This window comes from Mytilus galloprovincialis, chromosome 5 (assembly GCF_965363235.1).
Source record: "Mytilus galloprovincialis chromosome 5, xbMytGall1.hap1.1, whole genome shotgun sequence".
Taxonomy (NCBI): Eukaryota; Metazoa; Mollusca; class Bivalvia; order Mytilida; family Mytilidae; genus Mytilus; species Mytilus galloprovincialis.
The window spans coordinates 72,425,047-72,447,509 of NC_134842.1; the positions used below are offsets into that span (position 1 = coordinate 72,425,047).

The 22,463-nt window shown below is 31.7% G+C and overlaps 1 protein-coding gene across 1 annotated transcript in view; it reads left to right on the forward strand.

Annotated features, from left to right (window-relative positions):
- LOC143076365 (uncharacterized) overlaps positions 1–22,463 on the forward strand; it is a 34,270-nt gene that overhangs the window by 756 nt on the left and 11,051 nt on the right. The window contains exon 2 of the mRNA XM_076252094.1: positions 22,090–22,231. Within this exon, the coding sequence (XP_076108209.1) occupies positions 22,090–22,231 (142 nt within the window). The remainder of the gene's footprint in view (positions 1–22,089; positions 22,232–22,463) is intronic.

Genomic DNA, 22,463 nt, shown 5'->3' on the forward strand with positions numbered 1-22,463 from the left:
TTTTAATCAAGTTATTTCCTGAAATTATGTGGCTTTTTATACTTATGATCGTTACGATCACATCTTTGAAAAATAAAAACATTGCCATTATTTTTTTTTTCGCATTTGTCAGTGTCACCACACGATTATCCTTGGCATTCCAAATCTACCAAATCCCTTTGGATATTTGATATATAACAGTGTTGAATGCTGTACACTTATTTTTGACGTTTTTATCTATTATGTCTGTTTGATTTGCTCACAATTTCTTGTCATTATAATGGAATTATATGCGACTGTCATACAAGTCAGATGTTTAGCTAGCTATAAAACATGGTTTATTCCACTACATAATGAATTGCCTGTACCAAGTCAGGAGTATGACAGTTGTTTGCCATTCGTTAAATGTGTTTGTGCTTTTTATTAAGTGACTTTCCGTTTTAAATTTCCCTTTGAAGCCTTTTTTTTTTTTTATTAAAATAAACGGACATGTGGTGAAAACATTCATGCGACATATTTTTGAAGACTTTATCGAAAACTAATGATTTTCTACCCATGGATCAGATTACCTATGCTGTATTTGGCAAAACCTTTCGGAATTTTGGATTCTCAATGTTTTTTTTAGGTTCGTACATTATTTTTGCCTATTCATCGTTTTTTATTCGAGCGTTACTGATGAGTCTTTTAAGACAGAATGCGCGTGTTTTGCGATAAATGTTATCTTTTTATCTGTGATGAATTCGTTAATTTTTTATCTCCTATTTCTGATTGTCTGTTCCTTTGAAATTGTGTTTTCATTTTTGTAACCGTTTGCACCGATAAAGCATTATACTTATGTGGCGTAAATCAACCATAAAGCATTCTCTATATTTTTCATTCATCTTGTCTGTCTATAGTAATGTTGAAAAAAATAAAACAATCGGCTATTAGTAGCATTTAAGGACAATAGTTTAAAGTCAATCAAATATATAAAAATGCAAGCACTTACTGAAAAGTGACTTATTGAGTAACAGGATAAAATCAATATGTTTGAAACTAAATTCGAAGAATTTTGCAATACGATTTTTCCTGCTCAAAAAACAAGTTATTACCTATTATTATTTCAAAATCATTGTAATATAATACATAACACACAAAAATGTTAACCATATTTTACATGTTTAATGGTTATGAGCTAGAGAAATTCTAATTACTATATATTAGATGGAATATAACATATGAAAACACGACGTCTAAGGTCACAAATAATGTTTTTTAACAATAAACAAGGAGCATATACCATGTGTAGCTTTCACTTTTGATATTTAATTTATACGGAAGATTTGGTATAATGTCATTTTAAACAACTTTCAACTAAACAGCAAAAGACGGGAATGTAGGAATCACGGTCTCAGCAATGCGGAAAACCTACATCGTATTGTAAATTATAAAAGCCCTGACATGACAACATGGAAAATAATTCAAACGGTAAAACCAACGGCCTGATTTATGCTAAGAGTATAATTAAAACAAATATGGCACACATTAAAGAACGAAAAAGACCAAAATACAGGCTCCTTAGTTTCTGCGACTTGTTTTTTTGTACTGTTGTTTGTCTGTTGATCTTTTTCTTTTTTAGCCACGGCGTTGTCAGTATAAGTTTGAATGTCCCTTAGGTATCTTTCGCCGCTTTTAAAACCATCAAGTGATCAGATTATGTTTTCATTATTTTGTCATTTTCTTTGAATATATTACTGGTGATTCGGGCGTTGCATCCCTAATATTTTATTAACTGTGCATTTGCATTCAGACATCGCAGATCAAACTTATTCGTTCATAGTGTGTTAATTTACGTTTTTTGATTGAGTTAAGCCTGTGAAGTAGCGTTGCTACACGACGATTCTCGGTATTCATACAACCAACATTCATCTATTTAGTTATCAAGTTTCTTTTGTAAGTCCGGTTGGATATTGTGTGTTTTCTTATCGTTTGTGGTTGAAATTCTGTATTTTCGGTACATTTCCCATATGTCTTATTTGTCAGGTACTAAAAAATCAACTTGGGGTGAACCTGAAATAAACTCAACACCCACTAAGGGACATCTATATATGCCTAGTTGTCAACCTCTGTTACTGAAAAATGAAAGTTTAGGGAGGCTAACAGATAATAAATCAACTATTCCATTTAATATATAATTTTAATATAAAGCAACTATATGCACAGGGTTTGTTTGTTATACACAGTTTTGATTTAGAAAAAAAACCACGACATGGTAAGAAAAAAACACAATAACACCACCATTACAAACACATTTCTATTTTATTAATTTTGTCATGGTGAGAAAAAACATAAAATAACATCATTACAAACTCAATCCCAAATTACAGTTGTACGTGTACGCTATAAATATAATGATATATTTTATTTTTAGAAATTTATCTTTGATAATATTACGTCACAAAATATATCACTTTTTGTGACGTTTATCCATTCAGGCAACGCCCATTTTATATATTTTTTTTAAATTTTTTTTGGGTGTTTTTTCCAAGTAAATATCTTTTAATACATATCTGCTGTTTTAACAATTTACTCGAATTACAGCGTTAGCCCGAGTATCCCTGTTATTAGTTACTGAATTTCCAGGGAAAAGCTCAGTAAAGTATACTAGATTATTAAAGTGTTAATTATATAACATATACATTCTTTTAAATACAGTGTATACATATTAAGAATAAAATTCCATGGTATAAATCACGTGTTTACGGAACATCAAGTTGCCTTCCGAATTTGTATTCATTTTCCAATGTTTATAATCATTGACACAGTTAATTATTTGTACTTGACCTTTTGTGCTGGATTAGTTACCAATTCATTGTCCGAAAGCTAGTGCAAAAGGAAGCACATGTTTGTTGTGAAAATAAATTGTTGGGCTAGATAAAACTTGTTTGGTAAGTATTGTATACTATTCGTTAGCAATATTGTCCTAGAAACAAAATAAATGTATCTAGAGTGAAAAAGTTTAAATGTTTCTGGAAATATAATAGAAAGAATAAAGGTTTTAACATGTGATTTAATACCAACATATAAAAACTATAAAAACGTTATTCCAAATATAAATTCTACCGCCGTCAATCGAAATTCCCCATCTAAATTTAGCAGTTTTTATAATTGTGTTAAAGGTGGCAATGCTGCTGCAGCCAGATTATTCAATAAAAATGCACGTGGATATCCACAAATATTTCCGTGCAATACCAGAAAATGACAAACCTGTTCTAGATTATCTTCTGATAATACTATAAGGTCAACAGTGAACGGTAGAGCTTTTTCGCTTTCCCTTTTCTGTGACATAACATGAAAAATCCAAAGCCTCATTTATCTGGTTACATGAACTAAACCCAAGTGTGGTATACAATATGTAGGACAAACAGGACGGGAGTTTTTTTAAACGAACACAGGAACATCTATATCGCTTCTGAAAACCTAAGAAATTCAAAAGCATAATTTATCAACATTTAGGTAAACACAACCACAATATTAAATTTATTAGATTTCAACCGCTCGAAACGGTCCAGAAACAACAAGGGCAGTCGCATAAACAATTTGAAGATTCCCGTAAAATTATCGAACTGTCTTGGATTAAACGACTTCAAACAGCTTATCCCCTGGGTCTAAATGACAATATACTTGGAGAAGGGAACATATCTACTACTTCCTCTATTGATATCATGAATATTATTGATAAAAAAACAACGAAATAATAGGTCTCATGGGAAACGTATCAATCGAAATCAACGAGTTAAACATCGTATAAATTATACACTTGATAATCTCCTATCTGTATTTAAAAATAATGGTAGGCATCAATTATTATGTAAACTGGGTCAAATACCCATTAGTAAATTACACGATATTTTCAAAGAGTGTGACACCATCTCATTCTTCAGCCCACTGTATGAATATTCTCGTATCATTACAGCTTTTTGCCACCATAGGCTGTTCCCCCGTATCGACAAACCTGAAGATCATAAACGTCATTTTTTGAAAATTAAATATATTAGCAGAGGTATTGATTTTATCAACTTATCTAGTATATTTAATGACTCTACCGTTCAAAACTTTATACCTCCCTATTTTGATAATATAGAACCACCTATAATTACATACACATACAAAAAACCAAGCAGAAGTTTAATTTTTAATTATACGTCGGTTACATCAGACGTGAATATAGATAGTAATACTCCCTTAACTTGAAACTGTGAATCGTCCAGGTTTAGATATGTTCCCTATGGCCATGTTATTACAGGGGACCTCAATATAGTCCAGGACAGAGAGGTTAAACACTTTTTGAAAAAAGGACCAAAATATCGTCTTCCATCTAAAATAGATTGGAAAGAATGTCGTCAAGTCACCAAAGATGCTCTTTCCTCGTTTTGTAAAAAATGGTGAAAACGGGAAAAATTTGATAAAAAATCTCTTGATTCTTATTTGAATAAATGTATGAATGTGGTAGATAAGAAAATGTCACATTTTGAAAATAATTTAGAAGTAAATAATAGAGTACATAATACACCTATTTCCAGATTAAGAAATAAACTTCAAATACTTTCAAAGCGGTTTGTGTTTGTACCAGCCGACAAAGCAGCCAACAATGTGGTGGTGGTATGCCGTAAATACTACACGGACGTTCTTAAGAATGAAATTTTAAATTCATCTACATTCAAGTCCATCCGCTTCACAGAGAGTCATATAGTAAACAAGCATATCACAACCACATCAAAGCTTAAGGCTTCTTCTGAACATTTGAAGGTCCCTACTATGTATTGGCTACCTAAACTACACAAAAAAACAACATTTAAATATCGTTTCATCTCGGTCTCTAGTAAGTGTTCTACAACTAATCTGTCAGTGCTCATAACTAGTTCATTAACTACTATTAAAAAGCTTATCATAAACTATTGTAATAAAATATATGAACATAGTGGTATAATTAGTTATCAAAGGTACCAGGATTATAATTTAGTACGCCAGACGCGCGTTTCGTCTACATAAGACTCATCAGTGACGCTCAAATCAAAAATATTTATAAACCCAAACAAGTACAAAGTTGAAGAGCATTGAGGATCCAAAATTCCAAAAAGTAGTGCCAAATACGGCTAAGGTAATCTATGCCTGGGATAAGAAAATCCTTAGTTTTTCAAAAAGTTCAAAGTTTTTTATACGGGAAATTTATAAAAATGACCACATTATTGATATTCATGTCAACACCGAAGTGTTGACTACTGGGCTGGTGATACCCTCGGGGACGAAACGTCCACGAGCAGTGGCATCGACCCAGTGGTGTAAATAGTTATCAAAGGTACCAGGATTATAATTTAGTACGCCAGACGCGCGTTTCGTCTACATAAGACTCATCAGTGACGCTCAAATCAAAAATATTTATAAACCCAAACAAGTACAAAGTTGAAGAGCATTGAGGATCCAAAATTCCAAAAAGTTGTGCCAAATACGGCTAAGGTAATCTATGCCTGGGATAACCATTTTTGGAGTGTAAACAATTATTTGGATGTTTTAGATAAATTACGGGCTTTTGATGGTCCTTTTGATTCTGTTAATAGTTTTGATTTTTCTACTCTTTATACTACACTTCCACACTATCTTATTAAACAAAAGTTTTCCTATTTAATTAAATGGTCGTTTGGTAAAGCTGAATATAGATATATTTGCTGCAACTCATTTAAAGCCTTCTTCTCTAATGAGAAAGATAAATATGCTAGATATACTTACTGGAGGTGTGATGAGATGATTGAAGCTGTTAATTTTCTCCTTGATAAAATTTATGTACGTTTCGGCAACAAAGTTTATCGACAGGTTGTAGGTATCCCCATGGGCACTAATTGTGTCCCTTTAATAGCAGACTTGTTTTTGTACTGTTACGAACCACAGTTTATGACTAAACTCAGTAAAGACCCGTCGAAATTGTATTTAATTGATAAATTCAACAACACTTACCGTTATCTTGATGATATTTTTTTGTTAAATAATCAAGAATTTTCTCAATATACTGCTGAAATTTACCCCAAGGAACTTACTTTAAATAAATCAAATTTATTCGGTAATAACTGTCCTTTCCTGGATTTAGATATTTCGGTTTTAAATGGGAAACTCCACAGTTTATTCACTAAAATTTACGACAAAAGAGACGATTTTTCGTTCCCTATTGTTAATTTTCCATTTTTAGATGGTGATGTTCCATTGGCACCATCTTTCGGTGTTTATATTTCACAACTTGTTCGCTATGCCCGTGTCTGTTGTGACGTTTTTGATTTTAACGAACGCAACCTATGTATTACTGGTAAATTATTAAACCAGGGATATCGTTACCATAAATTACTGAAAACCTTTACTAAATTTTTCCATAGATATAAAGATTTGGTTTTGAAGTTTGGATGTACCTGTAGAAAACTTACTTTCAAACGGGATAGCACATCCTCATTTTTACGGAAAGGTTGTTAACCGTGCCCGGAAATTTAGAAATGATCCATGTAAACTTGTCGCTCCTTTAAAAAAGCTTATTCTTAAAGGTTAGCTATTCAACACCGTAATAAGATCATTGAATATTGTTTTTATTGGAATAAATATTGATTTTGTTATCAGTAGATTAAAAGCTAACTAAATTTTACAAGTATGTTATATATATACATATTCACGGATCTACACTCTGTCGATACCTGTAACTTGGCATTGTACAAGGTCATGTTTTTCTCTGGCTGTTTATGATGTCTTTAAACTAAATCCATTGGATGTTGGATGTGTACGGATTGATAGTTTAGTCTTAGATGCATGATTATTTTATTAGTTGTTAGTGGCTTTGAACTAGCTGTCAGATAACTGCGAGTACTCTCAGATCTTTTCATTGTGTCTTTTTGTGTCGGGATGTATAAGTACCCGGCCACGTCCACTTATATTTTTGTCCATCTGATGAGTTAAGCTTTTTCAACTGATTTTTATAGTTCGTTCTTATGTTGTACTGTTATACCACTGTCCCAGGTTAGGGGGAGGGTTGGGATCCCGCTAACATGTTTAACCCCGCCACATTATTTATGGATGTGCCTGTCCCAAGTCAGGAGCCTGTATATTCGTTGGTTGTCGTTTGTTTTTGTGTTACATATTTGTTTTTCGTTCATTTTTTTTTTACATAAATAAGGCCGTTAGTTTTCTCGTTTGAATTGTTTTACATTGTCTTATCTGGGCCTTTTATAGCTGACTATGCGGTATGGGCTTTGCTCATTGTTGAAGGCCGTACGGTGACCTATAGTTGTTAATGTCTGTGTCATTTTGGTCTTTTGTGGATAGTTGTCTCATTGGCAATCATACCACATCTTCTTTTTTATATACACACAATTACCTGAGGATATTTGGTGTAAAACAAATCAGTGTTGAATTATAATCATTTTACTTTTTAAAAAGTATAATAAATAAAGTGTCTTGTTTTGTTTGTTTATACATACAAAAATTGAAAAACCAACAACTACAACATACATGTACAATATAAAATCTAGCATAGCTATTCATTTTCACTCATCATACATTTCAATTACATATATTTTTGAATATTTTTAAGCATCTTACTTATTGTTTTATTTCTATACTCCATCAGATAATATCTGTATCTATACTCTTGTTTAAATATTTCATAAACATTAACTTGATTTATCTTATTATTTGAAATACAATTGCATTTGTGTAGAGTGTATAAGATGACTGTCAAGAGATAGTTAATATCATTTAATGAGTCTATTTTATATCCTACTACTAAGTGTTTTAAAGTAACTATATGCTCACCAATATGAAGCTTATTAAATAGAATACAAATTTTATTCCAAAAAACTTTAAAATAAGTACATTCCATGAAATTGTGTTGATAAGTATCTGGTACCCCACACACTGAACACAAATTGGTGTTCTTAATTTTCCATGTGAAAAGATGTGTACCTACAGGTAATATATAATGTAATAATTTCCATCGAATCATTTTTAATTTAATGTCTTCTAAATAATTGAAAATATAATTTAATGTGTATTTAATCTTTGGTTGATTTTTATCTATATTTAGTTCTTTCCGCCATTGTGTAAACCCTATAGGAATATCTTTACTTACATTTGATAGAATATATAATTGCGCCTTGTTTTAAAGATAGTTGTTTTTTTACACTTAACAATAGTTTTTGATGAGTTCTGTTTTTGTAATATATCTTTCCAATGATTTGGCATACTATTTCTTATCTGTATTATTTCAGCAATCCAATTTCTTTTACATTTTAACTTATTGAGTATTTTTTTCTTTTGATATTCTACCTTTGTAATCAATTATGTCATTTACATAGATTATGTTGTCTTTTATCCAATGATTACAAACTAAACTGTTCCCATTTAACTTTATGTATTTATTACCCCATATATTTTGTTGTCTGATGGTTCTAAAGTTTTCTGGATTATTAGTTTGACCACCACCATATCTTACTCAAGTTTTAAATATTTCAAAGTAAAAATTAGGAATTGTGGGTTTTTTTTTATTTGTAGATTTTAAACTATCCAGATTCGTGTGAAATATTAAAAAATTTGATCCATATTGATTAAAGTATAATGTGGGAATAATTTTCCAATTTGACTGTTCACCTTCTATTAATCTTTTCACCCATTTAGTTTTTATTGCATCAATAAACTTGTCAATATCTATCATTCCAAGACCTCCCTCAGTTTTTTATGTTAATTGTTTTTCTTTTAATTTTTCTTTTTTATGGTCCAAAATGAATTCATAAATCATTTAGTTAAACTTAAATAGTGAATTTGTGTCGATATCAGTAACAGAAGCTAAATATGTTATATTTGGTATAACGAGAGATTTCACAACAGTTACTTTTCCGATCATTGTTAAATTTCTTTTTTTCCATGAGTTAAGAATTTTTTTCAGATTTTTGAAGTTGTTTTTCTATGTTTAAATTCATACATTGAGATTTATTATATCCAAAGTGAATACCTAAACTTTTAACAGTCTCTTTGCTCCAGTTAATATTCTCAAAATTGTCCTGAATGTGTTTTAATTTACCGAAACCTAATCCTTCAGTTTTACTTCGATTTGAAATAAGTCCTGATAAAGAACCAAATACTTCAATTATATTAAGTCACTGAGAGATTTCGTCTTTAGAGCAGAGAAACAATGTAGTATTATCAGCTAACTGGCTTATTATAAGGCTGTGTGTTTTTCCATCTAACTTTATATTTATTCCCCTAAAATTATTGTCGTTTCTTATTCTACAGGCTAATATTTCGACTGCAAAGACAAATAAAATGGCGCTTAAAGGACATCCTTGACGAATTTCTCTAAAAATGTTCAGTGGGCTTGAGATCCATCCATTATTTGAGATACATGCCTTGATATCTGCATACAAGGTTTTGACCCATCTTAACATAGAATTTTCAATACCAAATGTCGTTAGTGATTGATACATGAATTCCCACTCTAGGGAATCAAAGGCTTTGGGAAATCTAGAAAAAGTATAGCTCCATTTATTTTTAACTTTTTTGCATGATCTATAATGTCTTGTATCTGACGTATATTAAAACCTATATAACGGTTATTAATGTATCCATTTTGGTCAGTGTGGATAATTTTTGACATCAGAAGTTTTAATCTTTGGGCTAATGTATATGCAATAATTTTAACATCAACATTCAATATTGTAGTTGGTCTGTAATTACCTAATTCAGTGGGGTCACCTTTTTTAAATATTAGAGAAATTAGGCCTATTTTTTGTGATTCAGATAACATTCCTTTTTTATAGCAATAATTAAAGCTTTGAATTGCATAATTCTTTAATTTGTCCCAAAATTCTCTATAAAACTCTACTGAAAGTCCATCTAGGCCTGGGGATTTATTTGATTTTATTTGAAAAATTGATTTTGTACATTCTTCTGTTGTTAGAAGTCCATTTAGAGAATTGCTTTCCTCTTTACTTAATGATTGTTTAATATTTGTATCCTTAATATATGTGTTTATACATTTTTTATCTGGTTTAGTGTAAGTATAGACTTTTTCATAATATTTCTTTTCTAAATTTAGTATTTCTGATTGTTTTGTAATTATCTCCCCTTTCTCGTTCTTTAAATCTATTATATTTTTTCTTGTTTGTCTACTTTTCTCTAATCCTAGAAAAAATTTAGAATTCTTTTCCCCTTCTTCTATCCATTTTATCCTTGAACGTATCTGTGCACCTTTTGCTTTATAACTATAAACAGATTCTATCTCATTTTCTAATAAATTGATTTCATTCTTTTCCTCTTCACTTAATTAATCATTATCCTTTCTTTCCTCTAATGTTTGAAGTTTTTTTCCAAATTTTGAATTTCATTTTTCCTTTGCCTAGATTTATTTTTGCAAAACTGTATTGTTTACTCTCTTAACTCAATTTTAAACAAGTCCCATAATAGTGATAGATTTTCAGTGTAATTACTTTTAAGTATAACATAGTCTATAACATTTTCTATTTTATCTTTATAAGATTTGTCAGTAAGTATACTGTTGTTTATTTTAAAGAACCCTTACCTTTTTTATCATTGGACAAGTTAATTTTCAGTGAAATTGCCTGATGGTCTGTACTAGAAAACAGGGCTGGTCTTATATCTGTAGACTTTATCATAGTTCTCAATTCCTTACCGGTTAAAAAATAATCTATTCTACTTGCCTCTTCGTCCTTATTTTTACGTTTCCATGTATATTGATATAGTTTCGGATGGAATTGTCTCCATGTATCTTCTAGTTTATTTGTTTTTATTAAAGTTTTCAAACTATTTGTAATTTTTTGTTCTCTATTTTCTTTTTATTATTCTTTCTATCTGTACTACTCAATGTTTCATTCATATCTCCCCCTTCTACTAAAATTCCAAGACTGTGTTTTTCAATTATTTTATTTACATTTTTAAAGAAGGTGTTTCGCATTTTTTCCTCATTAGGTGCATACAAATTTATCAAAGAAAATATGTTGTTGTTAATTTCAACATTTACAAGAATTATGCGATCTTCTTGATCAGTAAAAGTATCAATTATCTTTGAATTATGTGTTTTTTTTTAATAAATATAGCCACACCTTTTGATTGTGTTGTGCCAAAACTGTGAAAAATATCTGCGGCATATTCATTGCTTACTTTATTTTCTATTTCTACAACAAAATGGGTTTCTTGGATAAAAAGTATATCTGTTTTTTGATATTTTATATGTTGTGTCCTGTGCTGTCGTAAATTCATGTCATGAATTCGTTGTTATTCTGTGGTTTACATGTTATAGTGTACTATCATATTATGTATTTATGTACTTCTCTGTGTTCAGTGCTCTATCGTGTGTTTGTAATGTATTCCTGTCACGTAGTGTTGTCCTTTTAGCGTTATTTCAAACATTGCCATATTAGCGGTAGGCATTGCAAGCCATATACCAGGTTCAACTCATCATGTTTTCATAAAATGTCCCGTAGCAAGTCAGGAATTTGGTAGTTGTTATCAAATAGTTCATTTCTATTGGCGTTTGTTTTTGTTGCAGTTCCCTGTTTTTGTTGTTCCATTGTTTTCCTCTTCCTCCATCGATTTATCACTATTGAAAAGCGGTAAAATACTGTTGCCTTTATTTTCAGGCTTAATTTTGTTCACTTTAGGATGACTGCTTGTCATTTTTTGAAATTTTTGTCAGATTTTCGGAATCCTTTCGTTTTATCCATTTGAAATCCTTAAAGAAATTTCCCCATTAACCCCCATTTTTCTTTTTATAAATCTTTTACATGTATAAATATAAGTCATTTGTAAAACTCTTATTAAATTTATTTACTTTTTAATAGTATTTGAGAACTTTAACTGGTCAATGACAAAGCTATGAAAAATCAAGAGAGAACATTTTCCCGCCAAAATTACAATGGCTAATATCTCGAAAATAAGCACATTGACCCCTATATTTTTTTGCCTTTTTTATTCCTCAATTTATTCCCTATCAAGACATACTAGTTTTATGAAAAGTTATTTCTTGTGAAACTGAGCAGTGAACATCCAAAGATCAGATAAAAAAAACCTAGTACCAACCTTTTTTGATGAGGATGATGACATGGATGAATTAAATGAATATTTGTTTGCGAGCGTAAACAAGGTCCTTTCTACCCTTCAGTAAAAAGAAATGTGATAAATGGTTTGTCCTTTCAACTTTAAAAAGTTACTAGAACACACCCGCGAAATCGCGGGCATATACAGCTTGTGAACTGTTGTAGGATGATTTTTTGTAAAAGATATTATGTATGGCGAATTTAAAGCCCACTCCCTTTTTCCAAAGTCCGATATTTGTTTCCTTTCTGTTAAATTCAATTATTTTCGTGTTTCTGGCCTCAGACCACAAGTATTCTTCTCCTTTGCTACAATGCTTCTTTTGGAAAAAAGTCAAATCAAATTAAAAATTTGATCCGTTTCAAACATGAAATAAATGTAACTGCTTATATATAGACCATTATTAGTCAAATAAAATATGCTTCTAGGACAATCCCTCAGTGCCTTTTTTTAGAGTCTTATTAACATACCAATGGTAGGATTTGAATCGTGTATAAATGACTAAGACCGACTTAGGCTAATTTGAGGGGTGGTCGGAGGGGTCCTGATCCCGAAATCCCGGGGCTAAAATCATGAAATCCAGAGATGTAGAATTTAAAGAAATTTATATTGAAATCGAAAAATATATTCCCGGATTCCGTAAAGATCAATCCCCAAATCCCGAGCTTAAAAACACCCGATCCGACGCCCCGAAAAAGGTCATGCCTCCCTCTAATCTCTACCTTACTTTCATTTTTGTTAAATCACTATTTTTCCTTTCGACCATAAATTTTTATGCCCCATTTATGGGCATTATGTTTTGTAGTCTGTGCATCCGGTCGTCCGTCAGTTCATCTGTTCCGCTTCAGGTTAAAGTTTTCGGTCGAGGTAGTTTTAGATGAAGTTGAGCATGTTTTACTTAATAATATATTTGCAAGTGGTAAGACCCCTTAAATAGTAAACATTTCAAAGAAAACAGTAGACAGAATCAAGGACTTTCTATACTAACATAGAAAGTCCCTGACAGAATACAGAGAGGTTCTATATATAAAAGTAGTATAATCGTAGTTTACATGTAGATAAACGCCGAAAATAATTCTCCTCTCTAAGGAGGTATAATAATTGTGGTTCTTGTGATCTAAACACAATGATATGAAACGCGAAAAATAATTGTCCTCTCTAAGGAGGTATAATAGTTGTGATTCTTGCGATCTAAACACCATGATATGGAGAACGCTCTGAATGGCTTATTTATTTTTCATTTTTAACCGATTTTTGTGACAAAAATGTCGGTTATTGATTTGGGGATGTACAGCGGAGGGCCGGGCATTTACTCATAAACCGTTCAACCAAAGCTTTTAAAATTTTAATGTGTTGTTACTGACAACAAAATGAAGGTCAAGTTCAATAATGACGATTTTGACTTTTACCGTTCAGGAGTTATGGTTCTTGGAAGATTGAAAAATGGCATTTTCAGTGGTGTCCGTGCATTAACGCATGAACTGTTCAACCAAAGCTTTCCAAATTTTAATATGTTGTTACTGATGACAAAATGGAGGTCAAGTTCATTAATGACGATTTTGACTTTTACCGTTCAGGAGTTATGGTTCTTGAGAGATTGAAAAATGACTATTCCAGTCGTGTCCGTGCATTTACTCATGAACTGTTCAACCAAAGCTTTTCAAATTTTAATATGTTGTTACTGATGACAAAATGGAGGTCACGTTCAATAATGTCGATTTTGACTTTTACCGTTCAAGAGTTATGGTTCTTGAAAGATCGAAAAATGACATTTCCATTCACGTTGTTGCATTTACTCATGAACTGTTCAAACAAAGCTTCCCAAATTTTAATATGTTGTTACTGATGACGAAATGGAGGTCAAGTTCAATAATGACGATTTTGACTTTTACCGTTCAGGAGTTATGGTTCTTGAAAGATTGAAAAATGACGTTTCCAGTCGTGTCCGTGTATTTACTCATGAACTGTTCAAAGCTTTACAAATTTTAAATTTTGCAGGACACAAATAAATGTTAATAAATCCGGTTTGCTGTCGTTGTGACAGCCTCTTGTTGTTATCTATCATACGATTGGTTTTACTTGTGTCACATGTTTTACTTATCTTAATATATATGCAACTGGTAAGACCCCTTAGATAGTAAACGTTAACATTTCAAAGAAACCAGTAGACAGAGTACAGAGAGTTTCTATATATTGAAGAAGTATAATCGTAGTTTACATGTAAATAAACGCGAAAAATAATTGTACTCTATACGGAAGTTTAATAGTTGTGGTTCTTGCGATCTAAACACCATGATAATCGTAGTAGAGGTTTAAACGTATTCGGATGTGTCTACTTTTGTGTTTCAAATGTCTGGTTATGTAAATGTATTTCAGTTGTTTCCTGTAGTTAGTTAATACTTCAGCTTTATCATGTACATCTTATGAATATTCATTTTATTAAATTTACTGTTTGCAAAAGTATAAATTACTCTAAATTATAGGGATTTTCTGGTAACTTAACAGAAAACCCTTGCCGTTTTTGGCACAACGTTTTTGATCTTTTGGTCCTCGATGCTGTTCAACTTTGTACTCGTTTCGGCTTTCAAACTTTTGTATCTGTGCGTCACACATAGGTCTTGTGTGGACAAAATACACTTCTGGCGTATTAAAAATTTTGAACTTGTTGCCTTTTGTTGGCTGTTTTTTCGTGTGATTCTTTGTCAATTGTGTTCTCCAATTTATTTATATTGTAGTCCTGTGTTGTCATTTTGATGTTATATTTCACATGGCCATAAAAGTGCGAGGTTTGGCATGCCACAAAACCAGGTTCAACCCACCACTTTTATTCCCCTTTAAAAGTGTCCTGTACCAAGTCAGGAAGATGGTCATTGTTATAATATTGTTCGTTTCTCTTTGTGTTGCATTTTAACGTTGAGTCGTTTGTGTTTTCTCTTATTTTTGAGATATTGAGATAAGACGTGGCACGGTACTTGTCTATCCCAAATTCATGTATTTGGTTTTCATGTTACATTTGTTATTCTCGTGGTGTTTTGTCTGATGATTGGTCTGTTTCTGTGTGTGTTGCGTTTCGGTGTTGTGTCGTTGTTCTCCTCTTATATTTAATGCGTTTCGCTCGGTTTTGGTTTGTTACCCCGATTTTGTTTTTTGTCCATGGATTTATGAGTTTTGAACAGCGGTATACTACTGTTGCCTTTATTTACATGTAGATAAATGCGAAAAATAATTGTTATCTATAAGGAGGTATAATAGTTGTGGTTCTTGTGATCTAAACACCATGATTATATTAAGAACGCTCTGATTGGCTTATTTATTTTTCTTTTTTTGTTATCTATCATACGATTGGTTGTATTTGTGAATGTTACAAACCGGAAGTCTGATCTATGACTAAATATAGTCTGATGACGGAATCATATCCAAACTCCTTGTTTGTCGTTTTTCTCCCAAAATAACTCAATCTGAATAATCATAAGAATGGATGACAAATGCGACTTTGCATGTTACCTATAGGACACAGAGGCATGATGATTGATTTATTGTGGAAGGAAGAGAAGCGACACACAAAATGAGGTCTTCTCGTTTAATAGTATAGATTAAATTTAATTTATTCCACATAAAATAAAATATCATCGCCCTGAATAATTATGCGTGTTACATTGATTGCAGGATATTAAGTATCTTATAACTTTAGATGTCTACCTTTCAACTTTAAAAAGTTAATAGCGCCAGCGTCTAATTGTGAAGATTTTTCTTCGCCCCCTTCATCTCTGGTCTGATATCAGATCTTATTACTGAACCAGACTAGTTTTCGTATCACTAAAAATTCCTCTTATTAATGCGTGTACCAATATGTAAAAAATTGGCAAATTCCTCATTTAAATACATTTAGCTGAATGAATTGAACGTTTTACAAAATGTGATACTAGAATTTAAAATAATATTTTTTTTCGTAATTGATAGAAATCAGATAATTTTAGAATCACTGTTTCATATGCAACAATATCTCAATCAAAAAGTTAAGTTATATTTTTTGTTTACAACTTAGAATTAAAATCATTATAGATTTTTGGTGGATGTAAAGGTGTCTTCCTCCATCTTTAACTTTGAAAAACCAGATAACAATCGTCAAGATCTTTAATGAAATGTGCAAATTTCGAGTGTAGAAGGTGGTTCATATGTAAGACATTTTCTGTTAATACAGAAAATGACATGTTTTATCATATTTACGGATGTATTTTACAGAAAAACATAAATTTTTTGTTTGATTCATTTTTTTTCAACTTTGCCACATAAGGGGAGACAACTCAAATGTAAGGGTAGATAATTCAGATAAAGTAACTTTTACAATAGAATGTGTTGGGTATTAACCAATTTTATTTTATAGCAAGAAAACGAGTTCGGTGACCCAATTTTTCTTTTTCTTATCTGAAAGCATATTATTATTAGAGCTATCTTCTCATATTTTATCTCTAAATTCTATGGTGTCGTTTTCGTTTTATGACAGAAAATTGGGTTTTCCATGTTTTATCTATACAAAATCTAACAATTTTGCACAACCTGTAGCGTGAAAATAAGCCTGGTGACCCATACTTTTTATCATATTTTTGAAAAAAGAATGATATAAACTAGTTTGACAAATTATTAAAAAATTCTATGGATTTTAATTAAGACCTCCCAGTTACCTTAACAGTATTCAATCTTCAATTGGTATTTTTCTGGAATGGAAATTAGGAATTGAATGCAAATGTTGAAATTTTCAATTTTGTTTTTAAAAGGAAACAAAAGATCGAAAATACTTTTAATTTTGTTTTAAGATATCAAAAACACTTTCCTTTTATGTTTTTCCTTTTTTAATCTCTCAAAATGGATTGACAGAAATATAAAAGGACCATACTGATTTTGTATATGTACTTACAAAATAATTCATCAAAATGTAAGGATGACATATCGTACGCCAGACGAGCGTTTTGTCTACAAAAGACTCATCAGTGACGCTCGAAGACGCTCGTTTCGTCTAAAAAGGACTATTCAGTGATGATCGAATCAGAAAAGACAAAATAGAGTATGAAGTTGTAGAGGAGGAGCAAAAATTACGAAAAGTATGGCCAAATACAGCTATGGTAATCTACTCATAGAGTAGAATATCCTAAGTATTTCAAAAATTAAAAAGTTTTGTTAACAGTTAATTCATATTTAAGACCATGTCAATGATAAACTTCCACCAGCAGTGACATTAACCCAGTTGATGTAAATCAATATATAACCTGATTGAATCAAAAGCTACATAACACCAACCAATGGAACGAATGGGAAACAGCTGTCATACTCCTGCTTTGGACAGGCATTGTCACTCACCAGTTAATATGTTGAGCTACATAAACGTTCCGCCTGTATGACAGTTGTTTATAGTTTCGTTGAAAAAAAATGCTGAGCAACAATCATAATTGAGTAAAGTGACAATAATTTGGATCCAGCAGCCAAAACTATGTAAACATGTATCTGCTCATCATAGATACAGGAATTAAAAATTACACCAAACGCGGGTTTCGTCTTCAAAAGACTCATTAGTGACGCTCGAAGACGCACATTTTGTCTACAAAAGACTACTCAGTGATAAGAAAATTATTTTTTACAAGAGGGGCGAAAGATACCAGAGGGACATTTGAACTCGTTTGTCATCAATAAACAGACAACGCCATTGCCAAACAAGAAAAAGACAAATATACAAACATTGGTACACAAAACACAACTTAGAAAAATAACGCCTGAGCAACATAAACCCAATAAAAAACTGTGGGTTATCTCGGTGACCCAGAAGGGTAAGCAAATACTGCTCAACATGTGGCACCCGTCGTGTTGCTCATGTAATACAGTCCCTGTAATAAGTCTAAATCGGTTGTTCAATGGGATAACCTGACTTTTCAATTTTCAAGGCTTAATATGTATTTCTAGGCTAAATACAAACTTAGATGTCAAGGTAGAATTGCAATCTGAGTGATACTGGTGTAACTCAAGTCACTATAACATTGTAATATCGGGGCCTTTTATAGCTGACTATGCGGTATGGGCTTTGCTTATTGTTGAAGGCCGTACGATAACCTATAGTTGTTAATTTCTGTGTCATTTGGTCTCTTGTAGAGAGTTGTCTCATTGGCACTCATACCATATCTTCTACATTCCGTCCAATTCGCAATGTTTGAAAAGTTAACACTTATAGGTCAATGTATGGAGCTTTGGCTTACACAAAATAGCAAGCTATAAAGGGCCCCTAAATGACTAGTGCGAAACGATTCAAACAGGAAAACAAACGGAATAATCTATATAAAAAAAACGAGAAACAAGAAACACCTATGAACCACACCAGCAACCGACAACTAATCGACATAGCCCTGACTTACGACAGGTGCATAACAATGCGGCTAGTTTAAACGTTCAACCAGGCGTCAATCTTCAACCTAATCTGAGACAATAGTGTAACATTATAACATAATAAAGACACAATAGTGTGTACATATTAGTTTTTATATACACACATATTTGTACATATATTGCAATCCATTCTATTGAATTGTATATGTCAAGGACTTATAACTCTTTTTGTTCTTTGATTTGATTTACAATGTATTGCATTTCTCTCTGACATATTTCGCACCTCTTGCAAAATCTTAACCTCAATGCAAAATGCAAATATTGCAGCTAAAACCATGCTTCTCGCCTGTGTGTCATTTTGATAGCACAATGCAAATGGTGAAATACATTCAATACATCAAATTGTAAAATATTCACAAGTATTCAAATTATATGAATCATGATTGAATGTACATATCAAACTACTGTTTACTAATTATTAGTCGTTCCCCTTAAACTGACCTAATCACAAACTTGAATACATAAACTGTGAAATTGAAGTCATCAGACCGTTACTGGAGGCGTGGGACCAAAATATCTGCATGGAATGTGGTAGTGTGTTGATTTTAGTTTTCTTAGTTGTGTACTATACGTTGATATTGTGATACTATATATTTGATGAGTGTAATATTTTTAATTCTAAATTTTAGTGAGTAGTTTCTAGTCATGCTCCACTGGTTATGTTTATTGTATGATCTTTTCTTGCTCAGTGAGTTTTGATATATTGGTTATTTGTTTACTCTCATGGTTTGACTAGTTTGAATTTTAAAGCTTTCTCTTCTAAGTGATAATTGGCTTATTTTGTCATATGTCATTTTGGAGGGAAATTCTATTTGAGTTGTATAATTTTGTGTTGTTGCTTTGATTTATTTATATCTATGGACATCTTTGATTTTATCATCAGATATTTGAACCATACTGTTCGTATATCATGTAGAAGATTCCATATTTTAAATACTGAACCCTGGTACCTTCGAAAAAAACATGGGTCATTTCTTATATTAAACAATAAAACGAATCCATTGATCTTGAGGTTTTTATTTTATTACACGACCAAAATAACCTGGTTACAAAAATGAGATGTGCAAGTCCTTATTTAACCGCATACCAAATATTTTTGATTTATCATAAGTGGTTAACCTTAATCTGACCTTCTCACAATTTAAAAAAAATTCCTATTAGATACCAGAATCAAAATATTGTACATCAGACGCACGCTTTGTCTACAAAAGACTCATCAGTGACGACCAAATCGAAAAATTAAAAAAGGCGATTTAAAATTTCGAAATGTTTTGCCAAAGACGGCTAATAATCTCCATGGAAATGACATGTGCCAATGGTTATGCAACTGCATACGGAATATCATTGATTTATCATTCGTTGTTCCCCTTAAACTGACATAACCACAACTTTAACAAAGTCACCGCCGTCTGAAACAGCATACTTAAGGATGTACTTAGGTGAGGTTTTGAATTTGTGTCAGATGTTCGGACTCCTTGTTTTTTTTTCTAAGATACAGGGTAAAATATTTTGTCCCATAACACCCATTTCTCTTTTCATACACGACTTCAATAGCCAATGAAAGTTCATTTACCAAAAAATAAACAGATTCTTGATTTCTTTTCTTTCGATTTTAGGCCCAAATAATACCAATGCAAATATTGGGTAAAAGTCCGAGTCAGCCTTTAACCGCTCAAATATTTCGAAAAAGAGCTCCACAACCCATCAATATTTTTAGCTTTTTAGTTCCTTCACTAATGCTCTTTTGACTTATAGAACCAATATTAAACTCTTATTTCTTTTAATTTCACCTAAGTACATCCTTAATTATCCCGTTTTGAATCCGTCAAGGTGAGGGGGGGAAATGGTATCGGGATCGTTCGCCCTGATTACATGTTCGCCCTAGGTTCGTTCGCACTGAGTTTGTTCGCCCTGATAGTCCGTTCGCCCTGGGTTTGTTCGCCCTATATTCATTTTATGATATGTATATGTTACATCAATGAACGAAATATATATATATATATTAAAATTTATTAAAATTTATGTATATCTATTAAAAGTTAAATACAGAATATTTGCCAAATTTATATTAATTAAATAAAAGTCTTGGCTGCATTGTTACACTTTATTTTATAATTACTTTTAATATTACTGTTGATGGAATTTGATTGCTGAGTAGGTGTCATTTGAAACCATTGATATCACTGATTGTTATATAAATTGTCTTTGATGGATTAATAATGAGAATAACATTTTTTTCAAATAAAATAGTCAGCTTGGATGGGTAAAATTCAGTTTGAAATAAAAAAATAAATAAATAAAAAAAGGATGGGTAAAAACACTGATGACAAGTGATCAATGTACAGCAGTGTGACTGTGTTTTTGGTATTTGTTTCACTAATAGTAATTCTATTTAGTGCTTTTAAATATTTGTTTAAGAAATAAATGTGTGCGACGTACAGTTCGGAATTGATCTTGTTATAACTGTTACTGAATATTTTTAAATTGTTAAAATGTATCAATAAAGTTAAATATATAAATAACTTTTTTATGTCAGGTATAAGTCAGAAACTTATCCTCGTAGAAGCAAGACAACAACTTAGTCTTCAGTTGTTTCACATTTAAAAATACAATGTAGTGTTGAAATTCCGAGAAACTTATTTCCTAATAGCAGTACCACAGAACACATCATAAATAAATATTCGGTGAATGTAAACTTCAACATATTCAATTACATACAAATAATTTAGTCTTCAGTTGTTTTACATTTAAAAATACAATGTGGTGCTGAAATTTACAGAAACTTATATTTCCTAGTAACGTAATTACATACAGATACAAACTTAGTCCTCAAAAACTTATAGTCCTGAAATGTACTGAAACTTATAACCTAGTATAGCATGTAAAGCAGCTAGCTTTAGACAATTTAACATGATACATCGTCATCGTAAATATTCGGCGAAATTGTAGACCGACTTCAACACATTCAATTATATACACACAACGCAACACTATACTTAAAAATAAAATCAGGGCGAACGGACTCAGGGCAAACAGGTATTAGGGCGAACAGATACTAGGGCGAACCAGAATCAGGACGGACGGACCCGGATTCGGGGGAAATGAAATATGATGACGGGAGGAGAATATTTTAAATGTCATCAAGTCTGGTTGTTTTGTGTATCTGGTAAGTCCTTTCATTTGGTTAACATGTAGGAAAAACGAAATTATTGGCCAACATCCTTTATAATAAAAAGGAGTTAAATGCACACAAATTTTGCAATGTTTTATTAACGCCAATTAAATGTATCTTTATCTCATCCTTTTTAGTCCATGGTATTATATGTTATCTAATCTATCTTGAGACACCTATCGACCAGAGACCAAACGACGTAGAAGTTAGTAAAAGTAGATCATCCTACGGCCTTCAACAATGGGGAAAACCAATATCGACTAGAACGCTATAAAAGGCCTTACATATACGGTACAAGCGATATCCTAAACTCCCAAACACTGATCAAATTCCGAGTTGATAAATATTACCCCAAAACGCAAACTGAAAAATCAAAACTCATTACTTTACAGACATCTCACAGTACTTTACAGACTGAACACTCGGAAGTGAGAGAAAATCTGAGGAAGTTACAAGATTCTCACAGTAAATTACAGGCTGAACACACGGAAGTCACAGAACTATTAATTGACCCAATACCGTGGAACATTAGAGGTATATTATATTATACTCATATAGAAAAGGTTGTAGAGTTATATAGCTAAGGATGTGAAACAAGGGAATTTACGTTAAACATTTAATGTATTCCTTGTATTTTTTTATTTTTATCTTAGCTGACCTAAAGCATCCAAATAGCTATTCTTGTCACTAGGTGTTAGTTGTTGTTATCTATTGGTTATTATCAGGTATTTCCACTTTTCTGTGGAAAAACCTATTGTATTCTGAT